The following is a 25,334-nucleotide window of genomic DNA, read 5'->3' on the forward strand; positions in this document are numbered from 1 at the left end:
AAAATTCAAATATTCTTCTCTGGATAGAGCTACTGGATCTTATACATCCACCTGAGAGGGCGGGCAAAGCTGTGGTTTTATCCTAATGATGGCACCTTAGACAGTCTGGGACTCCTTAAGTACTGCACTGGAATATCGGTCTGCTCTATACCCAGATCGCTGGACTGCAGTTTGCTCAGTTCTTCATTGGCCGTGTTTTTGCCTTGGGGTTGTCTGAGAGTGTGAGAGGTGCTACAAAAATGCACGTTAATTATTTTTTCAACAGTTGGAGGGGGGTTATCCGTGACCTGGGGGAGAGGCTTTAACAATTAGTTTACTGGTGATAAGGTTTACTATTAGAACATAGAACATCTGGCGGGCAGGGTGCAGTCCGTCAAGGTGACGGTGCTCCCGAGGTTTTTGTTCCTGTTCCAGTGCCTCCCCATCCTTATCCCGAAGGCCTTTTTTAGGATCGTCAATAGGAGTATTACGGGATTTGTATGGGCGCATGGGACTCCAAGGGTGAGAAGGGTGTTTTTGGAGCGGGGCAGGTATAGGGGGGTGCTGGCATTGCCCAACCTCTGTGGGTACTATTGGGCTGCCAATGCAGCGATGGTGCGTAAGTGGCTAATGGACGGGGCAGGGGCAGCATGGAAGAGGATGGAGATGGCGTCATGTGTGGGCACGAGCCTGGAGACGCTGGTAACGGCGCCGTTGCCGCTCCCTCCAACGAGGTATACCACGAGCCCGGTGGTGGCAGCTACCCTCAAATTTTGGGGGAAATGGAGACGGCATAGGGGGGAGGTGGGGGGCTCAGCGGAGTCCCCGATACGGGGGAACCACCGGTTTGTTCCAGGGAGCATCGATGGTGGGTTTGTTGGCTGGCATAGGGTAGGTATTAGGAGGTTGAGGGACCTGTTTGTGGAGGGGAGGTTTGTGAGCCTGGGCGAGTTAGAGGGGAAGTTTGGGCTCCCCCCCCGGGGAACATGTTTCGGTACATGCAGGTTAGGGCGTTTGCCAGGCGGCAGGAGGAGGGGTTCCCTCTGCTACCCCCACGGGGGCTACGGGAAAGGGTGCTCCCAGGGGTGTGGGTTGGAGGAGGGAGGATTTTGGAAATATACCGGGTAATGCAGGAGGTAGACGAGGCCTCGGTGGAGGAACTGAAGAGTAAATGGGAAGAGAAGCTGAGTGAGGAGATTGAGGAGGAGACGTGGGCGGATGCCCTGGAGAGAGTGAATTCCTCCTCTTCCTGTGCGAGGCTTAGCCTCATACAGTTCAAGGTGCTGCATAGGGCCCACATGACCGGGACGAGGATGAGCAGGTTTTTCGGGGGCAAAGACAGGTGTGCTAGGTGCTCGGGGAGCCCAGCGAACCACGGCCATATGTTCTGGGCATGCCCAGTGCTGGGGGAGTTCTGGAAGGGGGTAGCAAGGACGGTGTCGAGGGTGGTGGGATCCAGGGCCAAGCCAGGCTGGGGACTCGCAATTTTTGGGGTTGCAGTGGAGCCGGGAGTGCAGGAGGCGAAAGAGGCCGGTGTTCTGGCCTTTGTGTCCCTAGTAGCCCGGCGGAGGATTTTGCTTCAATGGAAGGATGCGGGGCCCCCAAGCGTGGAGGCCTGGATCAATGATATGGCGGGGTTTATCAAATTGGAAAGGGTGAAATTTGCCCTGAGGGGATCAGTACTGGGGTTCTTTAGGCGGTGGCAGCCTTTCCTGGACTTCCTGGCAGAACGGTAGGAAAATAGGCCGGCGCCAGCAGCAGCAACCGGGGGATAGTTACTGGGGGGGGGGGTTTGGTTTTGGGGGTTATTGTGTTTTTTCTTTTTGTTGTTAATACGGTTTTCTTGCTGTTATTTTATGTTTTTGATATGTTTTTGAAAATCTAAATAAAAATTATTTTAAAAAAAACATAGAACATATAGTGCAGAAGGAGGCCATTCGGCCCATCGAGTCCACACCGACCTACATTAAACCGTCGCTTCCACCCTATCCCCGTAACCCAATAACCCCATCTAACCTATTTGGACGATAAGGGCAATTTAGCATAGCCAATCCACCTAACCTGCAGGTCTTTGGATTGTGGGAGGAAACCGGAACACCCGGAGGAAACACACACAGACACGGGGAGAACGTGCAGACTCCGCACAGACAGTGACCCAACGGGGAATCGAACCCGGGACCCTGGCGCTGTGAAGCCACAGTGCTATCCACTTGTGCTACCTTGCTGCCCACAGGACCGGCGAGGAGCATTCATGAGTGACATGGGGGCGGTTTGCTAACAATCATTATTGGTGGGAAGGGTTCATTCGTGTTGCAGAATATTCATTGAGGGTGATATCCTATGATCCTCACAGTTTCTCTTTTCAAAAAAAAACTTCCTTACACAACTGCTGCCAATAATACGAGGTAAATGCAGCACCAGCTTCATCAGCCAATCAGGATAGTTTTACTTCTACTTGTCCCTGTTTCCAGTAAGAAACCCTTTAGCTGAATCTAAAAAGATTGAATTTCGGATATCAGCCAACATTGTCCCTTTCTGATCTTTATTTTTGTTTGAGGAAGGGGTGCAGAGTGGGGTGTTGCTCATTCATTTACATGACACCACATTGATAGAAATACAAGTAAAATAGAAGCAGCTCAGTGGGATTTGTCGCGTTACGTCTGACATAATGAATGATCATCAAAGGACAAGTTTAGCCATGACTCAGGCTCTGTGTAGCTCCAGTTGGTATTTGTTTCATGAGCGATTGCTAACGTGCTCCATGATTGTCTTCATTGCCAGCCAAGTCTCCTGAGCAGTGGGGAGAATCAGCCTGGTGGGTAGCATGAACCCATAACGACCAGTGTCGCGGAGTTCAAAGGCAAAGGAGTACTTGATGCCCTGGTTGTATGTCCAGTCAATGCTGCCTCCACTGGCCTGGTCTAAAATGGAAAAGGAGAGTGTAAGACAAACAATTCAACCGCAAGAGCGTTTTGTCATCGTAGCCTGTGCATTTCCTCACTTGAAAGATAGTTTTTCATTTACATAGCACCTTTCACAACCTCAGGACATCCCAAAGCATTTTACGACCAATTAAATGATTTTTTTTTTAATTGCCGGGGGGGCTGGACAGGGGCTTTGGGAGGTGGCAGCGGACAGGGTTCGAGAGATTTGGAGATCCTTTCATTGAGGATGGTTACCCGAGATTGGAGGAGCTAGAGGAGGAGTTTGAGCTGCCGGGGGGGAATGGGTTCCAGTACTTGCAGGTGCGGGATTTTGTTTAGAGGCAGGTCCCGGGCATCCCTCACCTCCCACTAAGGGGGCTAGAGGATAAGGTGATGTCAAAAACAAGGGTTGGGGAGGGGAGGGTCTCAGAAATATATAAGGAACTGATGGAGTGGGAAGGGATTCCAATAGGGGAGGTGAAGAGGAAGTGGGTTGGAAGAGTTGGGAGGGAGCAGGAAGTCGGGTTATGGGACGAGGCCCTGAGAAGAGTGAATGCGCCCTCGTCGTGTGCCAGGCTTAGCCTGATCCAGTTCAAGGTGGTCCACAGGGTTCGTATGACTGTGGCCCGGATGAGCAGGTTTTTGAGGAGGTGGAGGCCAGCTTGGGGGGGGGGGGGGGGTCCTGTGAACCGTGTACATAGGTTTTGGGCCTGTCCGAGGCTGAGGGGATTTTGGCAGGGATTTGAGGATGTCGTGTCAGAGGTTCTGCAAGGGAGGGTGACTCAGAGTCCAGAGGTGGCAATATTTGGAGTGTCAGAAGATCCGGGAGCCCATTTGGGGGGGGGGGGGGGGGGGGGGTGAGAGGCCGACGTTTTGGCCTTTGCCTCCCTGGTGGCCCGGAGACGGATTCTGTTGGGATGGAGGGACTCGGAGCCTGCGAAGTCGGGGGTTTGGGTCAGCAACATGGCAGGGTTTCTTAGGCTAGAGAAAATCAAGTTTGCTTTAAAGGGTTCACTACAGGGATTCGCTCGGAGGTGGCCGCCTTTCATCGACTTCTTCAAGGAAAACTGACCGTCAAAAGGGGGGGGGGGGGGGGAGCATGGAAGTGACGAATAAGGGTAGGAATTCTAATGAAGGGGAGAACCGTGAGCTGGAGTAGTTACATGGACCATGATCATTAGGGTTTATGCTTGGGGGAGATGGGGAGATGGGTATGTTATTGTGGGTCTTTTGTGTTTGTTGGATCTCTTAGTTTAAAATGTTTAAATTATAAATGCCTTAATAAAATATTTTCTAAAACCAAAATGTCACATTTAACGTGGCCAATCCTGCTATCCTGCGCATCTTTGTGTTGTGGGGGTGAGACCCACACAGACACGGGGAGAATGTGCAAACTCCACACGGACAGTAACCCGGGGCCGGGATCGAACCCAGGATTTCAGCGCCACAAGGCAGCAGTGCTAACCACTGTGCCACCGATTTCAGCGCCGTGAGGCAGCAGTGCTAACCACTGTGCCACCTAAATGAAGTGTTTTCCGAAGTGTAGTCACATTTGCAATGCAGGAAATGTATAGCTAATTAGTCCACAATCAGCTCCCACATATGGTAATGATCAATGTTGTTGGTTGAGGGATAAATATTGGATCAGGACAGCAGGGAGAATCCTCCTCCTCCCCCCCCCCCCCCCCCTACCCCCCTACCCCCCCCCCCAAAGGCTTCTTGAAAATAGTGCCATGAAATCTTTTCATGTCCACCCCGAGAGGGCATCATTTTCCAACACTGCAACGTTCCTTCAGTACTGCACTGGAGTGTCAGCCTGGACTGCTCAGTACCCTGGGACTTGAACCCATGACCTTCTGACTGAGGAGAAAGCGTGTTTGCAGTTTCAGCCAAGGATGACTCAGACAGAAAGAAAGCTTTGACCCGGTCTGTGTGCCTGTTGCTCGCACAGTTACTGTACTTACAGATTGCTTCACAGATAGACCCAATCTTATACCGTGTTCCGTACAGTGTGGTCAAAGAGCTGACAGCGGATTTAGCGAGCGCCTCCTGCGGGGAGAAAACAGAATCAGCACACTTCACCGATCATGTTACTTACTTCCCGTGGTCCAGTCTGCAGCACCAATCATAGAAAATAAGAGCAGAATTAGAAAAGGTCATGGATCTACCCAACCATTAATCTCTTCCCACGATCTACCCCTTGTGTATTGGGAAGTATTTTAAAATTATTAATTGTTCACAGGATGTGAAGGTCACCGGCAAGGCCAGCACTTATTGCCCATCCTTACTACAACTGAGCCTTACATTTCAGAATGTAATTAAGAGTTAACCATGTTGCTGTGTGCCTGAAGTCACATTTGGCCAATCGATTTCTTTTCCTCGAAGGGTGTTAGTGAGGCAGGTGGGTTTTTACAACAATCTGGTAGTTTTATGGCCACCATTACTGATACTAGCTTTTCTTTTGTTCCAGATGTAACCAGTTTGGTGATTGTGTATCAGTGTAGATGCAATACAACTGAGCGAGCACTAGAGGGAGCACGGGAGAGCTATAAATACACAGGGACAAGAAGTGAGGGCACACTTCACGGAAGGGAGAAGTGGTAGCAAGACACAGACACACAGGCAGGCAGGCAGCATTTGAGGTAGCCGTAAGTTAAGCTCTGAAGACAGAACAAATTCACAATAAAGCATCTTCTCCAACTTTGAGACTACGAGCTTTATTAAGACACAAGGAACAACACATGGTACCAGGTGTGGCTTCAGACGCTTACTACAAGACAACTCAGCTGCAGACACAGAAAGACCAAAATGGCAAGAAGAACTCCTATTGGACATTCGACTTGGGAAGACCTCGCTTATTCGAAGATGTGGGTTGGACGCCCACCTCAGCTGGACACAACCGGCAATGTAAGAAATGACTGGAAAATATTTAAACAAATGTTCGATTTTTATATCATAACTAATGATTTAGCAGCAGCCTCAGACAAAATTAAAATAGCAATGCTCATCGCAGGACATGAAGCTAGGAAAGTATATAATGGACTTAAATACTCAAAAGCTGAAGACAGCAACAACTTACAAATAATACTAAAAAAATTTGAAGAGTACTGTATGGAATTTGAACAGCACAGTATGCTCAGAGGCCAAACTGCACAGAGACTGAGTGATGCAAAACTCAAACAATCACTAAAAGAACAGAAAGGGTTCAGTCAAGAAATCGCGAGTGAAAAGTACAGATCAAAAAGAAGAATAAATTTTTCACAAAGCCAAAACGCTGAAATCCAGTCCAGATCGAAAGGAAAAGGTAACTTACAACTTTCAGAAAGAAAAAATGCTGAAATCCGCGATAAAATGGCGTCGGAGCACATTTTACAGTCTCTGGGAGACAAAGAACTAAAATCTGCGTCTACGAATGCGCAGGAAACAGAAGCCGCGCATGCGCATGTACAAGCACCCATTTTGTGTTGTTCTTGTTGCTGACCGTTATGCGCATGCGCAAACCACGCATGCGCAATGGACACAAAACCGCACAGTAAAGGAAGGCCGATTTGCGCATGCGCGATTGATTCCTATGCATGACATCATGAGCGTCATGACGTCTGAGGATCCGGACCACGCCTACTTAAAAGGGAAATGCCCGAAAATTGAAAGCAAGATATTTAAAGCTGTAAAAGGAAGTGAGGACACACTTCACGGAAGGGAGAACTGGTAGCAAGACACAGACACACAGAGAGCACAGAAAGACTCCACAGAAAGAGCGATGACAGGCTCCACAGTGAAAGTGATGAAAGACTCCAAAAGGGAAGCAAGCAAACACTCCCTGGCGAACACCATGCATGAACAAGACCATGAAGGTCAACCCGCCTTATCTGAGCAACCGCAAGCAGACTATGAAAGTCTACCAAGCTCACATAATCAAGAAGAAGGCAATGTACATCTACCCACTGCATGCGAAAACAGTGACAAGGTGATCACACTCGACATACAGGAGGTACAGGATCACAGCGAGACTGACAGTTCTCAGCTTGTCTGCACAGAAGCACAGAGTAGGGCCACCCAAGAGTCCAAAGAGATCACGCCAATAGAAACTATGCAGATTTTGACTCCAGAAGAGGAGCACCAAGAAAGCAAAGACGACGAATCAAATCCACCACAAATGACTGATGTCAACAGCATCAATGCAACATCAGATCATTCTCACCATTCTCGAGACGAAACATTCAATGTAACAGATTCCACAAAGGACACTCGCACCAATAACTGTGACAATTACTCAAATTATCCACACGGGACACTCATTGAGCATAACAAGAAAAACAAAAGCCACAAGAAGCACAGCAGAAATGAGAACAACAACAGCAAGAACAAAAGCAACATGAAGCGCGACAAGAACAACAAAACTCGCAAGAAGCACTGCAGAAACAAGAACAACAACAGCACCAACAAAAACTACAAGCACAATGACAAAAACTACAAGAAGAACAAAACCAACATGAAGCATAACAAAGATAGTGACAAAATCAAAGACAGTAACGACAAAAACAGCAACAAGAACGGCAATGAAAACAACAAAGACAGGAACAACAGAAACAACAGCAATGAAACAACGACTTGTACAAAATGGTACAACTCTGCACATGAAGGACAATGCCACAGCACACTGCAAAGCAATGACAAGACTACAAACATGCCATGGGATGACAACGAATCGCACAAACTCACATCTGCTCCAGAACAAGCAAGCACACCAGCTTTCAAGGCAGATGACATACTAAATCGATACCACAAGCACAGAAAAAAGTCAGTCAACATCAGTGGTTCGACCATGCAAACACCATGGGATGACGTATTGGTTATTTACAATAACAAGAACACTGACAACATTCACAACGGAGTTGCAATATCAATATCACCACGTCAACAACAACAAAAGAAAAAAACTCAGTGAACAAATTTATTAAGATTGGACTCATAAATATGAATTGGCTTTGTAAAATATGCAATAGCACCATCACTTGTATAGATACAAATATCATAAGTAACTGTTTTGTACAATTTTCTTTAACAATGTACAGAAAATATGTAAAGAAAAAAGGGGGGATGTGGTGATTGTGTATCAGTGTAGATGCAATACAACTGAGCAAGCACTAGAGGGAGCACGGGAGAGCTATAATTACACAGGGACAGGAAGTGAGGACACACTTCACGGAAGGGAGAACTGGTAGCAAGACACAGACACACAGGCAGGCAGCATTTGAGGTAGCCGTAAGTTAAGCTCTGAAGACAGAACGAATTCACAATAAAGCATCGTCACCAACTTTGAGACTACGAGCATTATTAAGACACAAGGAACAACACAACCAGTTCTGATATTAGTCCAATAACATCACCACCATGCTACCCAAATTCCTCCATGGCCCACATAAAGCCCACTGTATCATGGGATCCACCGAGCCATTGTGGGTGGGTTATGTATAAATAGACCCTGTTGCTAAAGTGTAAGGAAGGAATGTGAAATGAGAAACTAAAGAATTGAATTCATTTAGCACCTTTGATGATCCCAGGACATCCCAAAGCACTTTACAAACTCTGAAGCACATTTTGAAGGGCAGTCGCTCTTAAGTTGTAAAACCAAGAGACCTCCTCACTCTCCTTTAAAACGCCCCAGAGGATATTGCACATCCTCCTGAGAGAGAAGGCAGGATCTCAACATCCCGGATGAAGGATGACATCTCCAACAGTGTAGCTATCAGTCCAGATCGGACCTGAACCCACAGCCTTCTAACTCCGAGAGAGGAGAGCTACCAACTGAGCCATTGCTGATGCCTGGATTAGAGGGCCCAAGAAAAAGATCCTTCACAACACTTCAATAATCTGACAGATTAACAGAGTCTTTCCCTGCACTTAAGAGGATGCATTCAAACTCGACGAAACACATAGATAAAAGCAAAAAGCTGGAAATCTGAAATCATGAGAAAAAAGAGTCCTGTTTTGAGCTGAGCCATTTGTAAATGCTGCCCTGAACTCTCAACCTCCCTTGGACTCCCCACCGCAGGCCTCCAAAGCCTCCCCGCACCCCCCAATGCCCCTACTTATCTATTAGGGGGTCCTGGAGCCCCCCCCCCTTACCCCACCTCATTAGGACCCTGATCCCTGACTCGGGCAACCTGGCACCTTGGCACATCCAGCCTAGCATCTGGCATCCTGGCAGTGCCCCACCAGCCTGACTGCTGCCCACAGCACCATGGCAGTGCCAAGGTGCCTGGGCAGCAGCAGGAGTACCAGGGTACCACCCTGTCCAGAGCTTGACCCCCTGGGGAGTCCGATAGCCTGGGAGACACCCCCGAGTCCGTTTGGCCTGATACACGTTTGTGTGGACCAGTGCTGAACAACGCCATGGTGAGGTCTCCCAGTTCCATTTTTGGTCAGTGTTGAATGTCAAGTGGTCTCAACGGGGATTGAACCCGAGACATTCAACTCGGCGGCGGTGGCTCTGGACTGGGGAGGAAAATATCATCAGTGATTCCTCCCGACAGGCCAGGGAGCAGGACACCACTGGGTCTGCTGGGGATGGTGAATAGACTGAGGAATTAATGGAGAAGAACTCAGTTTCGGTGAAAGTGTCCCCTCACCCCATCGAGATGCCCAGCCTGTCCAGGAAATATTCACAGGAGATGGAGGAGGAGGAGGAGGGGCCGGGGGGGGGGGGGGGGGGGGGGGGGAAACGCTGTAAACAAATCGACAATAAAGAATGTAAAGAAGGTTTGACCTACCAGTTCCTGGTAATCAGCAGGGGGCACACACTTGTAACCAAAAGGAAACATGAGGAGCTGAGAGTAACTGTGGATGGTGATGAAGCTCTTGATGTTTCTGTGACTCTGCACAAAGTTCACAATGGCTGCGACCTCAGGTTCAGAGTTGGGGTAGGGCCCGCGGTATGTCTCCATGCACGGATTGTTACTGGTTCCAGGACCTGTCACATGGCAGCAGCAGTCATTAAACTTTACACAAAGCCCTGTGTTCCTCCCTATTGCTCTCAGCCCATCGTCCTCCTCTGGTGCTAATTCCCAGGCACCGGCCACCACCTTGTCCAAAATGGCAGCGACCAGCTGTTCAACCACAGTGGCATCGTAACCAAGTTTGACCCTGTGCATCCCTGAAGCCCGCACCCTCTTACTTCCAGCCGTGGTCCTGACTTGACATTTTGGAATTCTCTTGTCTTCAGTTAACCCAATCCTAGTCTCTGTATTCCTGGGAAGAGGAAGCTTCAGCCAGGATTCTGACACCTGGTGGCTTAGTCAGTGAAAACCACAACTCCCTCAGCCCACCTTCCCTACAACCTCTGTGTGAAGATGCCAGGTAGAGTAAGACTAGACACAGCGGCGATGCCTACAGTGGTCAAATAGCTCTCGGGAACTCATTACCTGATGCCCTTAGGCCCAGCCTTGAGGGTAATTATTCTCATGAAGCTAAAGGAAGAAGAAGAAAAGAAAATCTCACACACCTCCAAACCCAGCATCAAAGTTCCTGTTGGCATCGACCCCAACACATTTCTTTCCAGGGATCAGGGACCTAGTCTTCCGCCACATTCGGTTCTAGAAAAAGATCATGTGATCAGAACACCAGCTTTACACCAGATCCGACTACTCCGATACATTCCTGATGGTCCCCCACAGTCTATGCTCTGTAACCCTGAGGTCATCCAACACTCTGCTGCCCGTGTCATAATTCGCTGTGGTTCGCACTGCTGCCTCACAGCACCAGGGACCCGGGTTCGATGCCGACCTTGGGTAACTGTGGGGAGTTTGCACATTCTCTCCGTGTCTGTGTGGGTTTCCTCCGGGTGCTCCAGTTTCCTCCCACAGTCCAAAGATGTGCAGGGGTAGGTGAATTGACCATGATAAATTGCCCCTTAGTGTCCAAAGGTTACAGGGATAAGATGGGGATTGGGTCTGTGTGGGATCTTTGAATGGTTGGTGCAGACCCAATGGGCCGAATGGCCTCCTTCTGCACTGTAGGGATTCTATGATTCTATGAACTCGCAAAAAGTCCCATTTCCCCTCTCACCCCCTGTGCTCACTGATCAGCCACCCCCTGTGCTCACTGACCTGCCACCCCCTGTGCTCACTGACCTGCCACCCCCTGTGCTCACTGACCTGCCACCCCCTGTGCTCACTGACCTGCCACCCCCTCTGCTCACTGACCTGCCACCCCCTGTGCTCACTGACCTGCCACCCCCTGTGCTCACTGATCAGCCACCCCCTGTGCTCACTGACCTGCCACCCCCTGTGCTCACTGATCAGCCACCCCCTGTGCTCACTGACCTGCCACCCCCTGTGCTCACTGACCTGCCACCCCCTCTGCTCACTGACCTGCCACCCCCTGTGCTCACTGATCAGCCACCCCCTGTGCTCACTGACCTGCCACCCCCTGTGCTCACTGACCTGCCACCCCCTGTGCTCACTGACCTGCCACCCCCTGTGCTCACTGACCTGCCACCCCCTGTGCTCACTGACCTGCCACCCCCTGTGCTCACTGACCTGCCACCCCCTGTGCTCACTGATCAGCCACCCCCTGTGCTCACTGACCTGCCACCCCCTGTGCTCACTGACCTGCCACCCCCTGTGCTCACTGATCAGCGTTGTCTCCTGGTCAAAGCAGCAGCTTAATTTTCGAAATCTCATCCATGTTTTGAAATCCTTCCAGGACCCTTTCTCTGTAATCTTCTCCAGCCCGAGAACCCCGATATCTACGTTCCTCTAATTCTGGCCTCCTGAACATCCCTGACGGTAATCGCGTCCACCATGGATGGCCACACCTTCACCTGGCTACACCCAAAGCTCTGGAATACCCTCCCGAAATATCTCCACCTCGCTTCCTTTAAGACCCTTGACCAAACTTTTGGCCATGTGACATAATAGCTCCCTCAGTATCAATATCAATGTTGTTTTATGCTGCTCCCTATGAAGCGCTTTGGGACATTAAAACAGAAGCTGTTGCTAGTGTTCTCATTTGCTCAGAGCGCAAGGATTTGCAACATCCTCATGGGGGTCAGAGGAAAAAGAAGGAACTTGCATTTATATGGCGCCTTTCATGATCTCAGGACGTTTCCAAGTGTTTTCCAACCAATGAAGTACTTTCTTAAAATGCGGCTATGATGTAAAGGAAATGCACAGCAAGCTCCCACAAACGGCACTGTGATGAGTGACCAGACCACAGGCGTTTACTGAACTGTCAGTTTGTGCACATCACATAATGTATTGCTCAAGTCATAAGCAGGCTGTCTCCTTCACATTGGGGATCGAAGGAAGGTGTTTGTGGTGAATATTGACAGAGACTAATCCAAGTTTGGAGGTGTCGGATTTGCTCAATCAAGCTGGAAGCCCCTGGGGTACTGACCTTGGTGTGGGTGTAAACATAACCATCTGGGTTCACCAGAATCTCCATGTAAATGTCCATCTTCCTCAGCAGTGCGGTGATGAAGGGATCCCGGCCATAGTCACCGGTGATCTGGAAAATGAAAATGAAAATTGCTTATTGTCACAAGTAGGCTTCAATGAAGTTACTGTGAAAAGCCCCTAGTCGCCACATTCCGGCGCCTGTCCAGGGAGGCTGGGACGGGAATCGAACCGTGCTGCTGGCCTGCTTGGTCTGCTTTAAAAGCCAGCGATTTAGCCCAGTGAGCTAAACCAGCTCACAAGTTTGATCCCCGCTCTTTTCCTCAGTGTTGCTCAGGACTGGGTTCACGTTTGGCAGATTTGAGCAGCCGTGCATCATTCAGGGATCAAACCCGGCGAGTTCAGGTTGGCACATCTCAGTAACACCCCCCCAGGAACCTACACTGCCATCCAGCACAGTGCTCACAAACCCTGTTTGCCTCCTGATAGTGGATGAAACAAAAGAGAAATAAAAGCAAGTGAGAGAAGAGAAAAACAAAGTGAGAGAAACCAATAGAGAGAGGTAGACTGAGGGAGATAAAGAGTAGAGAGGGAGACGGGGAATGAGATAGAACAGGTCACACATAGCAAGATAGTGAACGAGCAAGCTGGATGAGAGAGCCAGAACAAGCCACAAATAAAGAGGTAGAATGAGTGAGACAGAGTAAAATGAAGAGAAAGAAAATTAAATGGGGGTAAAAACCGATAAAGAGAGTGAGACAGAATAGGAAACAGTTAAACCCAGGGGGTGGAATCAGCTACCCTGCCACCAAGGTCTGTCAATCGCTGAGGCTGACTCTACTGCCTCCCTGCTACCTCCCTTCCCCAGGGTCCTGAGGCCAACCGTCCCTCCCCGTCCACCTCATGACTCCTCCCACCTCCAAGTATTGAGGTCAGCGAACCGAGCACAGAGCAGGAATGGACTCCAGACCTGGCTCAGTTTGATCGAGGATTGGCTGTTAACCACGTCTAACACGTCCACTGAGTGTGTGTTTGTTTACCTTCTTCGCCATCCAGATCGCGCTGGCGGGGGAGACCCACTCACGGGCATGGATCCCGCTGTCAATCCAGATCGCTGGGCGCCCAGTTCCACCGGTGCTGAACTGTCAAAGTGAATGGGATATGGTTACGAGGAGGAACACGGCCCTGAACAAAAGGGCAGATTTCCCTCCTTGGAACTTAGGAGGCTTAAAGCTTCGTCTGGGCAAAGCAGAGAGGAAACTGAGAGCATAACTCCAACAGAATCTGCCTGATTTTCCATCAAAGGGACCAAATACCAGGGGGCCAGGCTCTGTGACTGGATCGAGTCAAATTTCCCCACCGTACCCAAGCAATAATTTCTACCACAAAAGCTAATGAGGAAAGTTAGTCCTCATGGAAACACATCCTTCAATCATAGTGCATTTACCAGCTGATTCCCAGTGTGCCACATATAATATTGGTGAAGGATTAACAAAAGTTGGTTTAACTGGACGAGGTGGTAAAATCTCCAGGAATTTGTCCAGCGTTGCCAACCCTACAGCCCGTGTCTGATCCACTCAAATTGTTTTGTCTGCTTTGGTGTTGAGTTAAATCCCACCAACGGGAGAAGATTCTTCTTCTTTCTGTGAGGACTGAACAAGCTTGTTTTGGGCTTTGGGGACTCTACTGACTAAGCCAGGACCTGGAACAAAGGCCCAGGTTTGGGCCTGGGATGACAACCAAGCCAGTGATGGCTCCACATGGCCAGCTGGGCCCAAGCCCCCTGGTGGGGTTAGAACTGCCCAATGATCCTCACAGCTCGGAGAAAGATTCAACTTTCAACCCCTCCTTTCCGACTGGCTGTAAAGAACTCAGTGGTAAGAGGCCTATGAATAATTAGTCCCTAATTACAATCTTTTCCATACCTTTAACACATAGAGTGGGCGGCCTTCAAACGATGTCCCAATCTGTTGCTTCTCTACCAGTCCTGGAAACTCAACAGCAAGACTGTCCATCCAACTGTAGATCTGGGGCAAAGGTTAAAGATAAATCAAAACATTGCAGGCGAACATTTCTGTGAAGAGGGACAGGAGGGGAACGGGTGCATGAAAGGAAGTTGGTGATTGTAAAAACTCCAGCAATGGTTATATACACTAACCACTCGAGCTAGCCCTGGTCATACTCACTAACAGTCCAACTAATAATTGACAATTCAGATCTGTCATAACAGCTAAGGTAAGTGGTTGGGCATGTCTAATGAGATTAAGGTTTGATGAGATGTCTCCACTCTGTGGAGGAGAGTGAGTGAAAGGTCTGTGGTGGGAGGGAGTCTGAGGGTCCACTGTTCTTTCCTTCTGCTTGTCCCTGTCCCACCCTCGCTTATACTTTCATCGACCGTACCTGGATGGCCTTCACACAGTGACCAAGAGCATCAAGAGCTGGTTGATGCCAGGTTTATATCCACCTGGATGTGTGACCCCCCCCCCCCCCCCCCCCCCCATCCCCACACACAAGCCCCCAACCTTACATCACAGTGTTGTCAGAACAAGTGGAGAAATGTGATGTAACACCTTCCCCGAGTGCATACCTCGTCTAGAGTGTGGTAGGTGCCGTAGTTGAAGGAGGAGGTGGTACGTTCCATCATGGTCACTTGCTCCATTTTGGCTTTCTCATCATCAACTAGCACCTAAAGGTAAGACGTGGCTTTGTAAAGAACTTATCGCTCTCTCGGCTCATCCCAAAGTGCTTCACATAGATATTTGTCAGCTGTTGTCACTTTTGTAATGCAGGGAAATACAACAGGCTGTTAGTGCTCAGCGAGATCCCATAACCAGCAAATAGGTAAATGACCAGTTAATCTGTTTTAGTGATGTTGGGTGGGAAGACTGGTATCGTTAATAGTCGTTTTTGTTTCCATTTATTTCTCCCTTCCCCTCCCCCCTCAGCAGGTTACCTAATGCTGCAGCCATCACAAACCAACTGTTCTTGTCTAATTTTGTTCTTATCTGGCACTTCCGACATCCTCTCAGGCACATCTACACACATACACCCCTCTAGTCACATAAATACATACCCCATATACCCCAAACAAATACCCCCCAATCATATATACTCACATACAACCCCAAGCACATCATACACACACACCCCTCCACTGATGTAATCAAGTATCCTAAATACCTCCAAACACACAACCCTACTCACATACACAACCAAACATGCATTCCATCCACACACAAATATGCCACCACGATGGATCCCTTTCATACTCACCCAAACAAACACAAATCTGCTCACATTTTTAAAAATGTTATTCCATTCTCAGCGTTACAAACCAACACGCAGAATGGACAGGACGCACCCCTACATACCTCCAACTGTCCACCCATTCACGTATGCATACGCCAACAAGCACACACAACCCCGTGCACTCTCCAGTTTGCATACCTTCATACACATGGTCATACTCACATATGGGTCGTAGGCATACCTTACGCTCTACACTCACACACGAGTGCAGACAGTCACACACACACCACCAACACATTCATAGGCCCTCACACACAGCCCATATCCACAGCCACTTGCACAGACTCCTACACATCCCATTCATTTACATGCCCAGCAAGGACTCCTAGAATAAAATTAAGAATGGGAAACCAGGCCAAATATCTCCCTCGCCGGTCCAAGAAACCGGGCCCAATTGTCGCCCCTCCAACTGGATTAGTTTGGTGTCTTTACCTGCAGGTCTTCGATCATCACTGAATACTGAATACCATTGTGCTCCAGAAACACTTTGAAAGACTGAAGACTGTTCTCTGGGACATGGACATCTATAATGAGGTCAGACTTGACTGGACGGCGCCATATATCAAGCTGGAGAGAGAGGGAGAGGAAAATTATGGTTAAATTTAACATATAGAATATATTCTGCACTACATTATATAATATAGGCTGCATTTCCAGGTAAAAACCTGCCGACTAGTGTACAGCATAATACAGCATCTGGTGTTCTCATTGGAAGCAGGATTTTTCCCAAAAACCAGATGTTCCCGCACAATGTTTCTGGTCACTGTGTGTAATATGTTGGCTCCCTCTCAATGGTAAGCTGCTGAATATACTGTGGGAGCCTTCACACTGTACGTTGTCTGAACCCAGTTTTATTTTACTTCAGATGGCAGGAAATATAACAGGAAGGAAAATCAATGAGTTACTGATCAAACCCATCACATACCTTGACAGGGTTTGCCAGCTCCTCCCCCGCACAGCATGTTTTGCGACAGTGGAGGCGCCGCAACAGTGGGATCTTCTGGCCCAGCTGCTACCAATGGTTTTCCCATTGTTCCCATCCTCCGCCCCCAGGGAATCCACAGCGAGGGGGGGGGGGGGGGGGGGGGGGGTGCCTTCGGCTGGACTGGAAGATCCCACCCGCGGGAACAGCTGGAAAATGAGTTTTCACATCCCTCCATGGTCCTGGCCGCCCTACCCGTGTAATCCCCTCTAACCCCACAGCCCTCTGCACTCCTCTCATTCTGGCCTCTTTTGCTCCACCAATGATGGCTGTGCCTTCAAGTTGCCTTGGTCCTAAGCTCTGGAATTTCCTTCCTACACCTCTCCGCCTCTCTCACTCGCTCCCCTCCTTTAAGACACTCCTTAAAATCTTCCTCTCTGACCAAGCCATTGGTCAGTTGACCTAATATCTCCTTGTTTGGCTTGGTGCTGTACTTTGTTTGATAATGCACCTGTGAAGGTTATTTCATCACGGTAAAGGCACTACAGGCAAACTAAATTTTTAAAAAAGGGGAGAAAGTCATTTATTGGCCCAGAGCCTGAGCTTTACAGGCGGTTAGATCTGCTCTGTGCTCCCGGCAGTCTGTTAGTAGCTACAAAACCTCATTGCTGTTGAGCCCAGTGTGAGTGGCAGTCTTAAAGGGACAGGACAAATTAACATGGCAACATTCCAATGATGATGCAGACTTTGGTCCATCTTTGAGCAATGCCATGGGCTCTCCACTGATAGAAGGGTTCCCATGTGTTTGGAGCTCCCTCTGTAGCCTATGGTGAGAGGTGCAATTTTACAATTTGACTCACCTGGAGATGCTCCTGATCCTCCAAGGACATCACTAGGCTCATCTGTTCTTCATCTCTGGGCGTAATCCGGAAGACCTGATCCCTGTAAGAAGACCAGTATTAGTACCGGTGTTATATTTTGGGGTTTTTGGTTAATTATTAAGAGAGAAAAAAACTTGCATATTTATAGCATCCTTTCCTGGCCTCGGGATGACCCACAGCAAGGTACTTTACGGTGTAGTCACTGTTGAAATGTAGCAAACTGCAGTCAATTTGCCAGCAAAGTTCCACAAACAGCAATGAGGTAAATGACCAGATAATCTGTTGCAATAATGTTGGCTGTGGGATAAAGCACCTATCTATTTTCATCCCATTTTCCAGACTTGGTCTGCAGCCTGTGGTGTCTCAAAGTCAGGCGTGAGATCTAACAGACATTACCAGTTCATGGGAAGAGATATGAAGCGGGAAGGGTATAGAGGCCGATAATCAGGTTGCCAGAGACCGCAGGCCATTAAATAAGTGACATTGTATCAGGCAATCGGTGCATTTTCAGGGAAAGGTTCAGACTATTTCCATCCATATTACGAAGATACCTATGAACATATGAATTAGGAGCAGGAGTAGCCACTCGGCCCCTCGAGACTGTTCAGCCATTCAGTAACATCATGGCTGATCTGATTGTAACTTCGACCCCACATTACTGCCTATGCCCAATAACCTTTCACCCTTTGTGAATCGAGAATCTATTCCTGCCTTAAAAAGATTCAAAGACTCTGGGCCCGATTCTCCGCTCCCATGCCGGGTGGGAGAATCGCGGGAGGGCTGCTCTGGCACCCCCCACGATTCTCCCACCCCCCCCAAAATGGCGTGTCGCAAAACGCGACACGCTGCTCGGAGAATCGCGGGCCGCCGTTTTTCATGGCGGCCCGCGATTCTCCGACCCGGATGGGCCGAGCGGCCTGCCGTTCCCAACTGGTTCACGCCGGCGGCAACCACACCTGGCCGCTGCCGGCGTGAACATGGCGCCGACAGCTGTTTTGTGGCTTGTGGGGGGCGGAGAGGGGAATGAGCACCACGACCGTGCTTGGGAGGGGACTGGCCCGCGATCGGTGCCCACCAATCGTCGGGCCGGCGTCTCAAAGGGACGCATTCTTTCCCCTCCGCCGCCCCACAAGATCAAGCCGCCATGTCTTGCGGGGCAGCGGAGGGGAAGACTGTTGGAACCAACAATTCTACGGACACGTGTTTGTAGGATTAGAAAAGCAGTTTTAATATACTCACAACAGAGCCAGCCTATTAGCCATTGAACGTTCGGTGAACTGGCTGGCTGACCATGTGGCACTGATCTTTATACAGCAGCTTCCGGGGGAGGAGTCCTGGGCAGAGCCAAGGGAGAAGCCCCATACAACTCGAGCATTCCCAGAGCTACTCCCCCTGGAGGACAGGTAGTGCAACTGCACTTACAATATAGACACATGTATATACAGATTATAATCCGGTGTGAATCACATTCACCATATTCACCCCCTGTGAAAAAAATCGAGTCCAGAGGGGATGGTGGCTCACAGAGTTAGTCTGTCCGGTGGATGAATTGTTCTTTTCGATCTGCGGAGCACCGGGGTTGCAGCCTCTTGCGGTGGCTGGGTGGGTGTTGAGAGCTGGGGTACGATGGCAGACTCCGGGGCGGGTCTCGTCCGAACTTTATACACCTCTGGTTCGACCGGAGACTGGGGGCGCTGGGGGCGGGCTGGTTCTGGCGCGTGGAACCGGTGGGGTGAGCTTGCGGAATCGGGGGCGCGAGGGGGCGGCAGCATAGGGAACGGGGTAAGGGGTTCCTCAGCGGGGGTAGGGGTGGGGCTGGATCCAGCGGGTGCCAGGTCCCGAAGGGATACTGTGTCCTGGCGACCGTCCGGGAACTCCACGAATGCGTACTGGGGGTTGGAATGGAGGAAGTGCACCTTTTCAACAAGTGGGTCATTTTTGTGCCCCCTGACGTGCTTCCTCAGGAGGACCGGGCCTGGTGTCCTCAGCCACGCCGGAAGTGAGACTCCCGTGGTAGTGCCCCTAGAAAAAATGAAGAGTCGCTCGTGAGGGGTTTGATTTGTAACTGTACAGAGGAGGGATCTGATTGCGTGGAACGCGTCTGGGAGGACTTCTTGCCATTGGGAGACTTGGAGTTTTCTAGACCGGAGGGTCAGTAGGATGGTCTTCCAGACCGTCGCGTTCTCCCTCTCCACCTGCCCGTTCCCCCTGGGGTTGTAGCTGGTAGTCCTGCTCGAGGCGATGCCTTTGTCAAGCAGGTACTGACGCAGCTCGTCGCTCATAAAGGACGAACCCCGGTCGCTGCGCACGTAGCTGGGGAAACCGAACAGGGTGAAGACATTATGCAGGGCCCTAATGACTGTGTGGGAGGTCATATCAGGGCATGGAATGGCAAAAGGGAATCGGGAGAACTCGTCGATGATGTTGAGGAAATAAATGTTCTTGTTAGTGGAGGGGAGTGGCCCTTTGAAATCGATCGCAAGGCATTCAAAGGGCCTAGAAGCCTTGACCAGGTGAGCCCTGTCTGGTCTATAGAAGTGCGGTTTGCACTCCGCACAGATCGGGCAGTCCCTGGTGACCGCTTTTACCTCCTCGTTGGAGAAAGGCAGGTTTCGGGCTCTGGTGTAGTGGGCAAGCCGGGTGACCCCTGGATGGCAGAGGTCCATGTGGATGGCTTTCAGACAGCTGATCTGTGCGCTGGCGCATGTCCCGCGGAATAGGGCATCCGAGGGCTCGTTGAGCTTCCCCGGTCGATATTTAATATCGTAACTATAGGTGGAGAGTTCGATCCTCCACCGAAGGATATTATCATTTTTTATTTTGCCCCTTTGTGAGTTGTCAAACATAAAGGCAACCGATCGTTGGTCGGTGATGAGGGTGAACCTCCTACCTGCGAGGTAGTGCCTCCAGTGACGAACAGCCTCCACGATGGCTTGTGCTTCCTTCTCGACTGAGGAGTGTCAGAGTTCTGAAGCGGATAGGGTACGGGAGAAAAATGCAACGGGCCTCCCTGCCTGATTTAAAGTGGCTGCTAGAACTACCTCTGAGGCGTCGCTCTCAACCTGAAAGGGAGTGGATTCATCCACCGCCCGCATGACTGCTTTGGCGATGTCCTCCTTGATGCAGCTGAAGGCCTGGCGCGCCTCAGCAGACAGGGGAAATCGTGTGGCCTTAAAGAGTGGGTGGGCTTTGTCCGCATATTGAGGGACCCACTGGGCGTAGTATGAGAAGAACCCCAAGCACCGTTTGAGGGCCTTGGGGCAATGAGGGAGGGGGAGTTCTAAGAGGGGGCATGCGGTCTGGGTCTGGGCCCAGGACTCCATTCTCCACGACGTAGCCGAGGATGGCCAGTCTATTTGTGCGGAAAACGCATTTCTCCTTGTTATAAGTGAGATTTAATTTCTTTTCTTTTTAATGGACAATTTTATTGAGGTAGTTTTTGGCTTTGTAAGCATTTACAGACACCAACAGAAAGAAAGCAAAAAAGGCAAAAATGTGCAAACATCCATGTACTTTCAATACTTCAATTGTAACATACTGCACAAGCCCACTCCTCTCCCACCGGTACTACCCGCCATACTTTCCCTCCTACTCTACTCTACTCTACCCCGCCCCCCCTACCCCCCACCCCCTGCTGACGCTCACTCTCCCGCAAAGATGTCAATAAATGGTTGCCACCTCCGGGCGAACCCCTGTACAGATCCCCTCAAGGCGAACTTAATTTTTTCCATACCCAGGAAACTCGACATGTCCGCAAGCCACAACTCAGTCTTCGGGGGCTTTGAGTCCCTCCACGCCAATAGTATTCGTCGCCGGGCTATCAGGGAAGCAAAGGCCAAAACATCGGCCTCTTTCTCCTCCTGGACTCCCGGGTCTTCCGAAACCCCAAAAATTGCCACCCCTGGACCCATCGCCACCCTTGTTTTTAGCACCCGGGACATGATCCCCGCAAATCCCTCCCAGTGCCCCCTAAGCTTAGGGCATGCCCAAAATATGTGAACGTGGTTCGCTGGTCCTCCCGCGCACCTAGCGCATTTGTCCTCTATCCCAAAGAATTTGCTCATCCGACCCACCGTCACATGGGCCCGGTGAATGACCTTAAATTGGATCAGCCCGAGCCTGGCACATGTCGCGGTCGAATTTACCCTACTCAGGGCCTCTGCCCACAGCCCGTCCTCCATTTCCCCGCCTAGCTCTTCCTCCCGTTTAAGTTTCAGTTCCTCCGTCTGGGACCCTTCCTCCCTCATGAGCACCTTATAAATACCCGAGACTCTACCCTCCCCTTCTTCCCCCCTAGAGACTATTCTGTCTAGGATCCCCATTGGCGGGAGGCGTGGGAAAGATGGGACCTGTCTACGAACAAAGTCCCGCAACTGTAGGTACCTAAAATCATTTCCCCTTACCAGCCCAAATTTCTCCTCCAAGCTCCTCAAACTCGCAAAGCTCCCTTCCAGGAACATATCGCCCACCCTTCCCACCCCCGCCCGCCGCCATGCTCGAAACCCCCCATCCATACTCCCGGGGGCAAACCGATGGTTGTCACAGATTGGCGCCCAAACCGACGCCCCCGTCTCCCCTACATGCCTCCTCCACTCGCCCAGACAAAGCTCATGATCATCCTGTTAACTCTTTTGAAGAAGGACTGTGGAACAAAGATCGGGAGGCACTGAAAAACAAACAGAAATCTAGGGAGGATTGTCATCTTTACAGTCTGCACCCTCCCTGCCAGCGACAGCGGGAGTGCATCCCATCTCCGAAACTCTCCCTTCATTTGCTCCACCACCCTGGCCAAATTTAACTTGTGCAGCCTGCCCCAGTCTCGTGCCACCTGGATTCCCAAATACCGGAAATTTTCCTCAACCAGCCTAAACGGTAGCCCTCTCAATCTGTTCTCCTGGCCCCTTGCCTGGACCACAAACATTTCACTCTTGGCCGTATTTAATTTGTATCCTGAAAACTGGCCGAACTTCCTCAGCATTCCCAGTATACTTCCCATCCCGGCCACTGGGTCCGACATGTACAGGAGCAGGTCGTCTGCGTAAAGAGAGACCCTATGTTCTACCCCTCACTATCCCCTTCCATCCCTCTGCGGCTCTCAGCGCAATCGCCAGCGGCTCTATGGCCAGCGCAAACAGCAGCAGGGAGAGCGGGCAGCCCTGTCTGGTCCCTCGGTACAATCTAAAGTACTCCGACACTTCTCTGTTAGTCCTGACGCTGGCCCTCGGGGCCTGATATCCTCTCCCTGAGTAAAACCTCCCCCGGGGACTCCGCGTGCTCTTCATCTATCTGACCCATTTCCCTGACCAATCTATCCATCTCTGTCCTGTCTGCCTTGGCTCTGTGGGCCCCAATTGAAATCAGATCCCCCCCACACTACTGCCTTTAGCGCCTCCCACAGGGTCGCCGCTGAGACCTCCCCCGTGTCATTCACCTGCAAGTAATTTTGCATACGCCTCCGAAGCCTCTCACAGATCCCCTCCTCCGACAGCAGTCCCACGTCTAGCCTCCATTGCGGGCGTTGGTAGCTCGCTCCCCCAATCTGCAGGTCTACCCAATGCGGGGCATGGTCTGAGATAGTAATTGCCGAATACTCCGTGTTCTTTACCTCCCCTATACAATCCCTGCTTAGTACGAAGAAATCTATCCTAGAATATACTTTATGGACGTGCGAGTAAAACGAGTAGCCTCTTCCTGTCGGCTGTCTATCTCTCCAGGGGTCCACTGCCCCCATTTGCTCCATAAACCCTTTCAGCTCCCTTGCCATTGCTGGGAGTCTACCCGTTCTGGGACACGACCGATCCAAAGTCGGGTCAAGGACCATGTTAAAGTCCTCCCCCCCCATTATTAGCCTGCGAGAGTCCGGGATCTTCCCCAGCACTCTTTTAATGAAGTCCACGTCATCCCAGTTCGGGGCATATATATTCACCAGCACCACTCTTCTCCCCTCCAGTCTGCCCCATACCATCAGGTATCTGCCCCCCCTGTCTGCGGATATGCCCTCCGCCTCAAATTGCACCCGCTTGTTGATCATGATTGCCACCCCCCTGGACTTCGAGTCCAAGTCCGAGTGGAAGACCTGGCTAGTCCAGCCCTTCCTTAGCCTGGTCTGGTCTGACACTTTCAGCTGTGTCTCCTGCAACATAATTATGTCCGCCCTCAGAGCCCGCAAGTGCGCGAGCACCCGCGCCCTCTTAACCGGCCCATTCAGTCCCTTGACATTCCAGGTGATCAGTCTGGTCGGGGGCACAACCCACCCCCCCCCACTACGCCGGTCAGCCGTAGCCTTTCTCGGGCCGGCCCCCGGCCCGTGCGTCGCGCCATTCCTGGCCCGCCCTATAGCTGCCTCCACCCTCAGCCTCCTTTCCAGTGCCTATTTCAAGTCCCTCCCACGTCAGCAGAACAACCCCCCCCCCTAACCACATCCCCTAATACCCCCACCCCTGCCATCCACTGGCTGTGATCTCCCCCCCCCACCTGACTCCCTTGACTAGCCAATCTGCTAGCCCGGTGACTCAACACTCGGGAGCGACACCCCATTGTTTCCCCGTCCTCCTCCCCACTCCCCGGCGCCCCATCCCCCTCTCCAACCCACTGGAGCAAACTCACTGGCACAGGAAGGCATGAACATCATCAAACCAAAAAAAAACCCCACCCCCCAACCCACGTCCTTGGCCCCCCCTTGCTGACCGGCCCCACTTCGTTACCGTGCCGGCTCCAGTGTCCTCCGCGAGCTGCACAAAAAGTACAAATCCTCCCAAAAAGGAAAAAACAGAAAAATGAGGAAAAAACAAAAACATGAGAAAAAAAAACCCCAAACCAATGTCCACAAACAAAGGAAAGAGTCCCAAATGTTCCGCTTGGCCCCTTTGACCCAGCAAACCGTTGAACAGCAGTCCAGGCCCATTCGGCGTACCTTCCCACGGTAATCCTCGGGCCCTAATTCGCGTCCGTGGGGCCTCTTTTCGGGACCGGCCCCTGATCCCTCGCAAAGTCCATCGCTTTTTCAGGCTCGGAGAAGTAATGGTGTTGACCCTGGTGCGTGACCCATAAACGAGCCGGGAACAGCAGACCAAACTTCACGTGCTTCTTGAACAGCACCTCCTTGACATTCTTAAAGGCTGCTCGCCGCCGAGCCACCTCCTGGCTTAGGTCCTGGTAAATGTGGAGAACACTGTTGTTCCACGTGCTGCTCCTGGCGCTCTTTGCCCACCGCAGCACCCGCTCCTTGTCCACGAACCTGTGGAACCTAATCACCATCGGGGGGGGGGGGGGGGGGGGGGGGGGCACCCGGCCGCCCCTGCCTCTCCTGCACTCTGTGTGCCCCCTCCAGCTCCGGCGGTCGTGGAAAGGCTTCGGCCCCCATCAGCTGCATCAATAGGTCTGCTACAAATGCTGCGGCATCAGCTCCCTCAGCCCCCTCCGGGAGGCCGACCATCCTCAGGTTGTTCCTGCGGACTCTATTCTCCAGCTCCTCCACTCTGTCCAGCAGTCTTCTCTGCCGCTCTTTCAGCCCGTCAACCTCTAGCGCCACAACCGTCTGCGCATCCGCCTGCTCCTCCACCCCCTCTCCCAGCTCCTTAACTTTAACATCTTGCGCATCCAGCCTCTGGTTCAGCTGATCCACCACTTTCTGGATTGGGTCCAAGTTGTCCCGCTTCAGCGCTTCAAAACTGGACTTCATTACCTGGAGCATGTTATCCAGCGCTTGCTGGATTGCTGAGTCCGGGGTCCGTGTGTCCGCCATCTTCAGTCCCAGGTAATTTTCTTCAGGTCCTTGCCTCTGTCCCTTTTTCTCTCTTTCCTTCTGCCTCCTGGACTCCCGCTGTTCCATGTGCCGCAGCCCGCTCCTCAGCACTTTCGCTGCCGCCTTCCTTCAGGTCCATGGTCCCACTATCGCTGGGAATCAGTCCCTAAACGCCCA

The 25,334-nt window shown here is 51.0% G+C and overlaps 1 protein-coding gene across 1 annotated transcript in view; it reads right to left on the reverse strand.

The window, feature by feature from the left end:
* Window positions 1-2,502: 2,502 nt before the first annotated feature.
* Window positions 2,503-25,334, reverse strand: part of LOC119973680 (carboxypeptidase A1-like) — a 31,722-nt gene continuing 8,890 nt past the window's right edge. Inside the window, exons 2-11 of the mRNA XM_038812062.1 lie at window positions 17,393-17,474; window positions 16,043-16,177; window positions 14,889-14,987; window positions 14,227-14,328; window positions 13,342-13,443; window positions 12,303-12,413; window positions 10,408-10,498; window positions 9,677-9,876; window positions 4,868-4,952; window positions 2,503-2,900 (exon numbers count right to left, since the gene is read on the reverse strand). Of these exons, the coding sequence (XP_038667990.1) occupies window positions 2,716-2,900; window positions 4,868-4,952; window positions 9,677-9,876; window positions 10,408-10,498; window positions 12,303-12,413; window positions 13,342-13,443; window positions 14,227-14,328; window positions 14,889-14,987; window positions 16,043-16,177; window positions 17,393-17,474 (1,192 nt within the window). The 3' untranslated portion in view covers window positions 2,503-2,715. The remainder of the gene's footprint in view (window positions 2,901-4,867; window positions 4,953-9,676; window positions 9,877-10,407; window positions 10,499-12,302; window positions 12,414-13,341; window positions 13,444-14,226; window positions 14,329-14,888; window positions 14,988-16,042; window positions 16,178-17,392; window positions 17,475-25,334) is intronic.

The sequence above is a fragment of the Scyliorhinus canicula genome, chromosome 11 (genome assembly GCF_902713615.1).
Source record: "Scyliorhinus canicula chromosome 11, sScyCan1.1, whole genome shotgun sequence".
In the NCBI taxonomy this organism is placed as follows: Eukaryota; Metazoa; Chordata; class Chondrichthyes; order Carcharhiniformes; family Scyliorhinidae; genus Scyliorhinus; species Scyliorhinus canicula.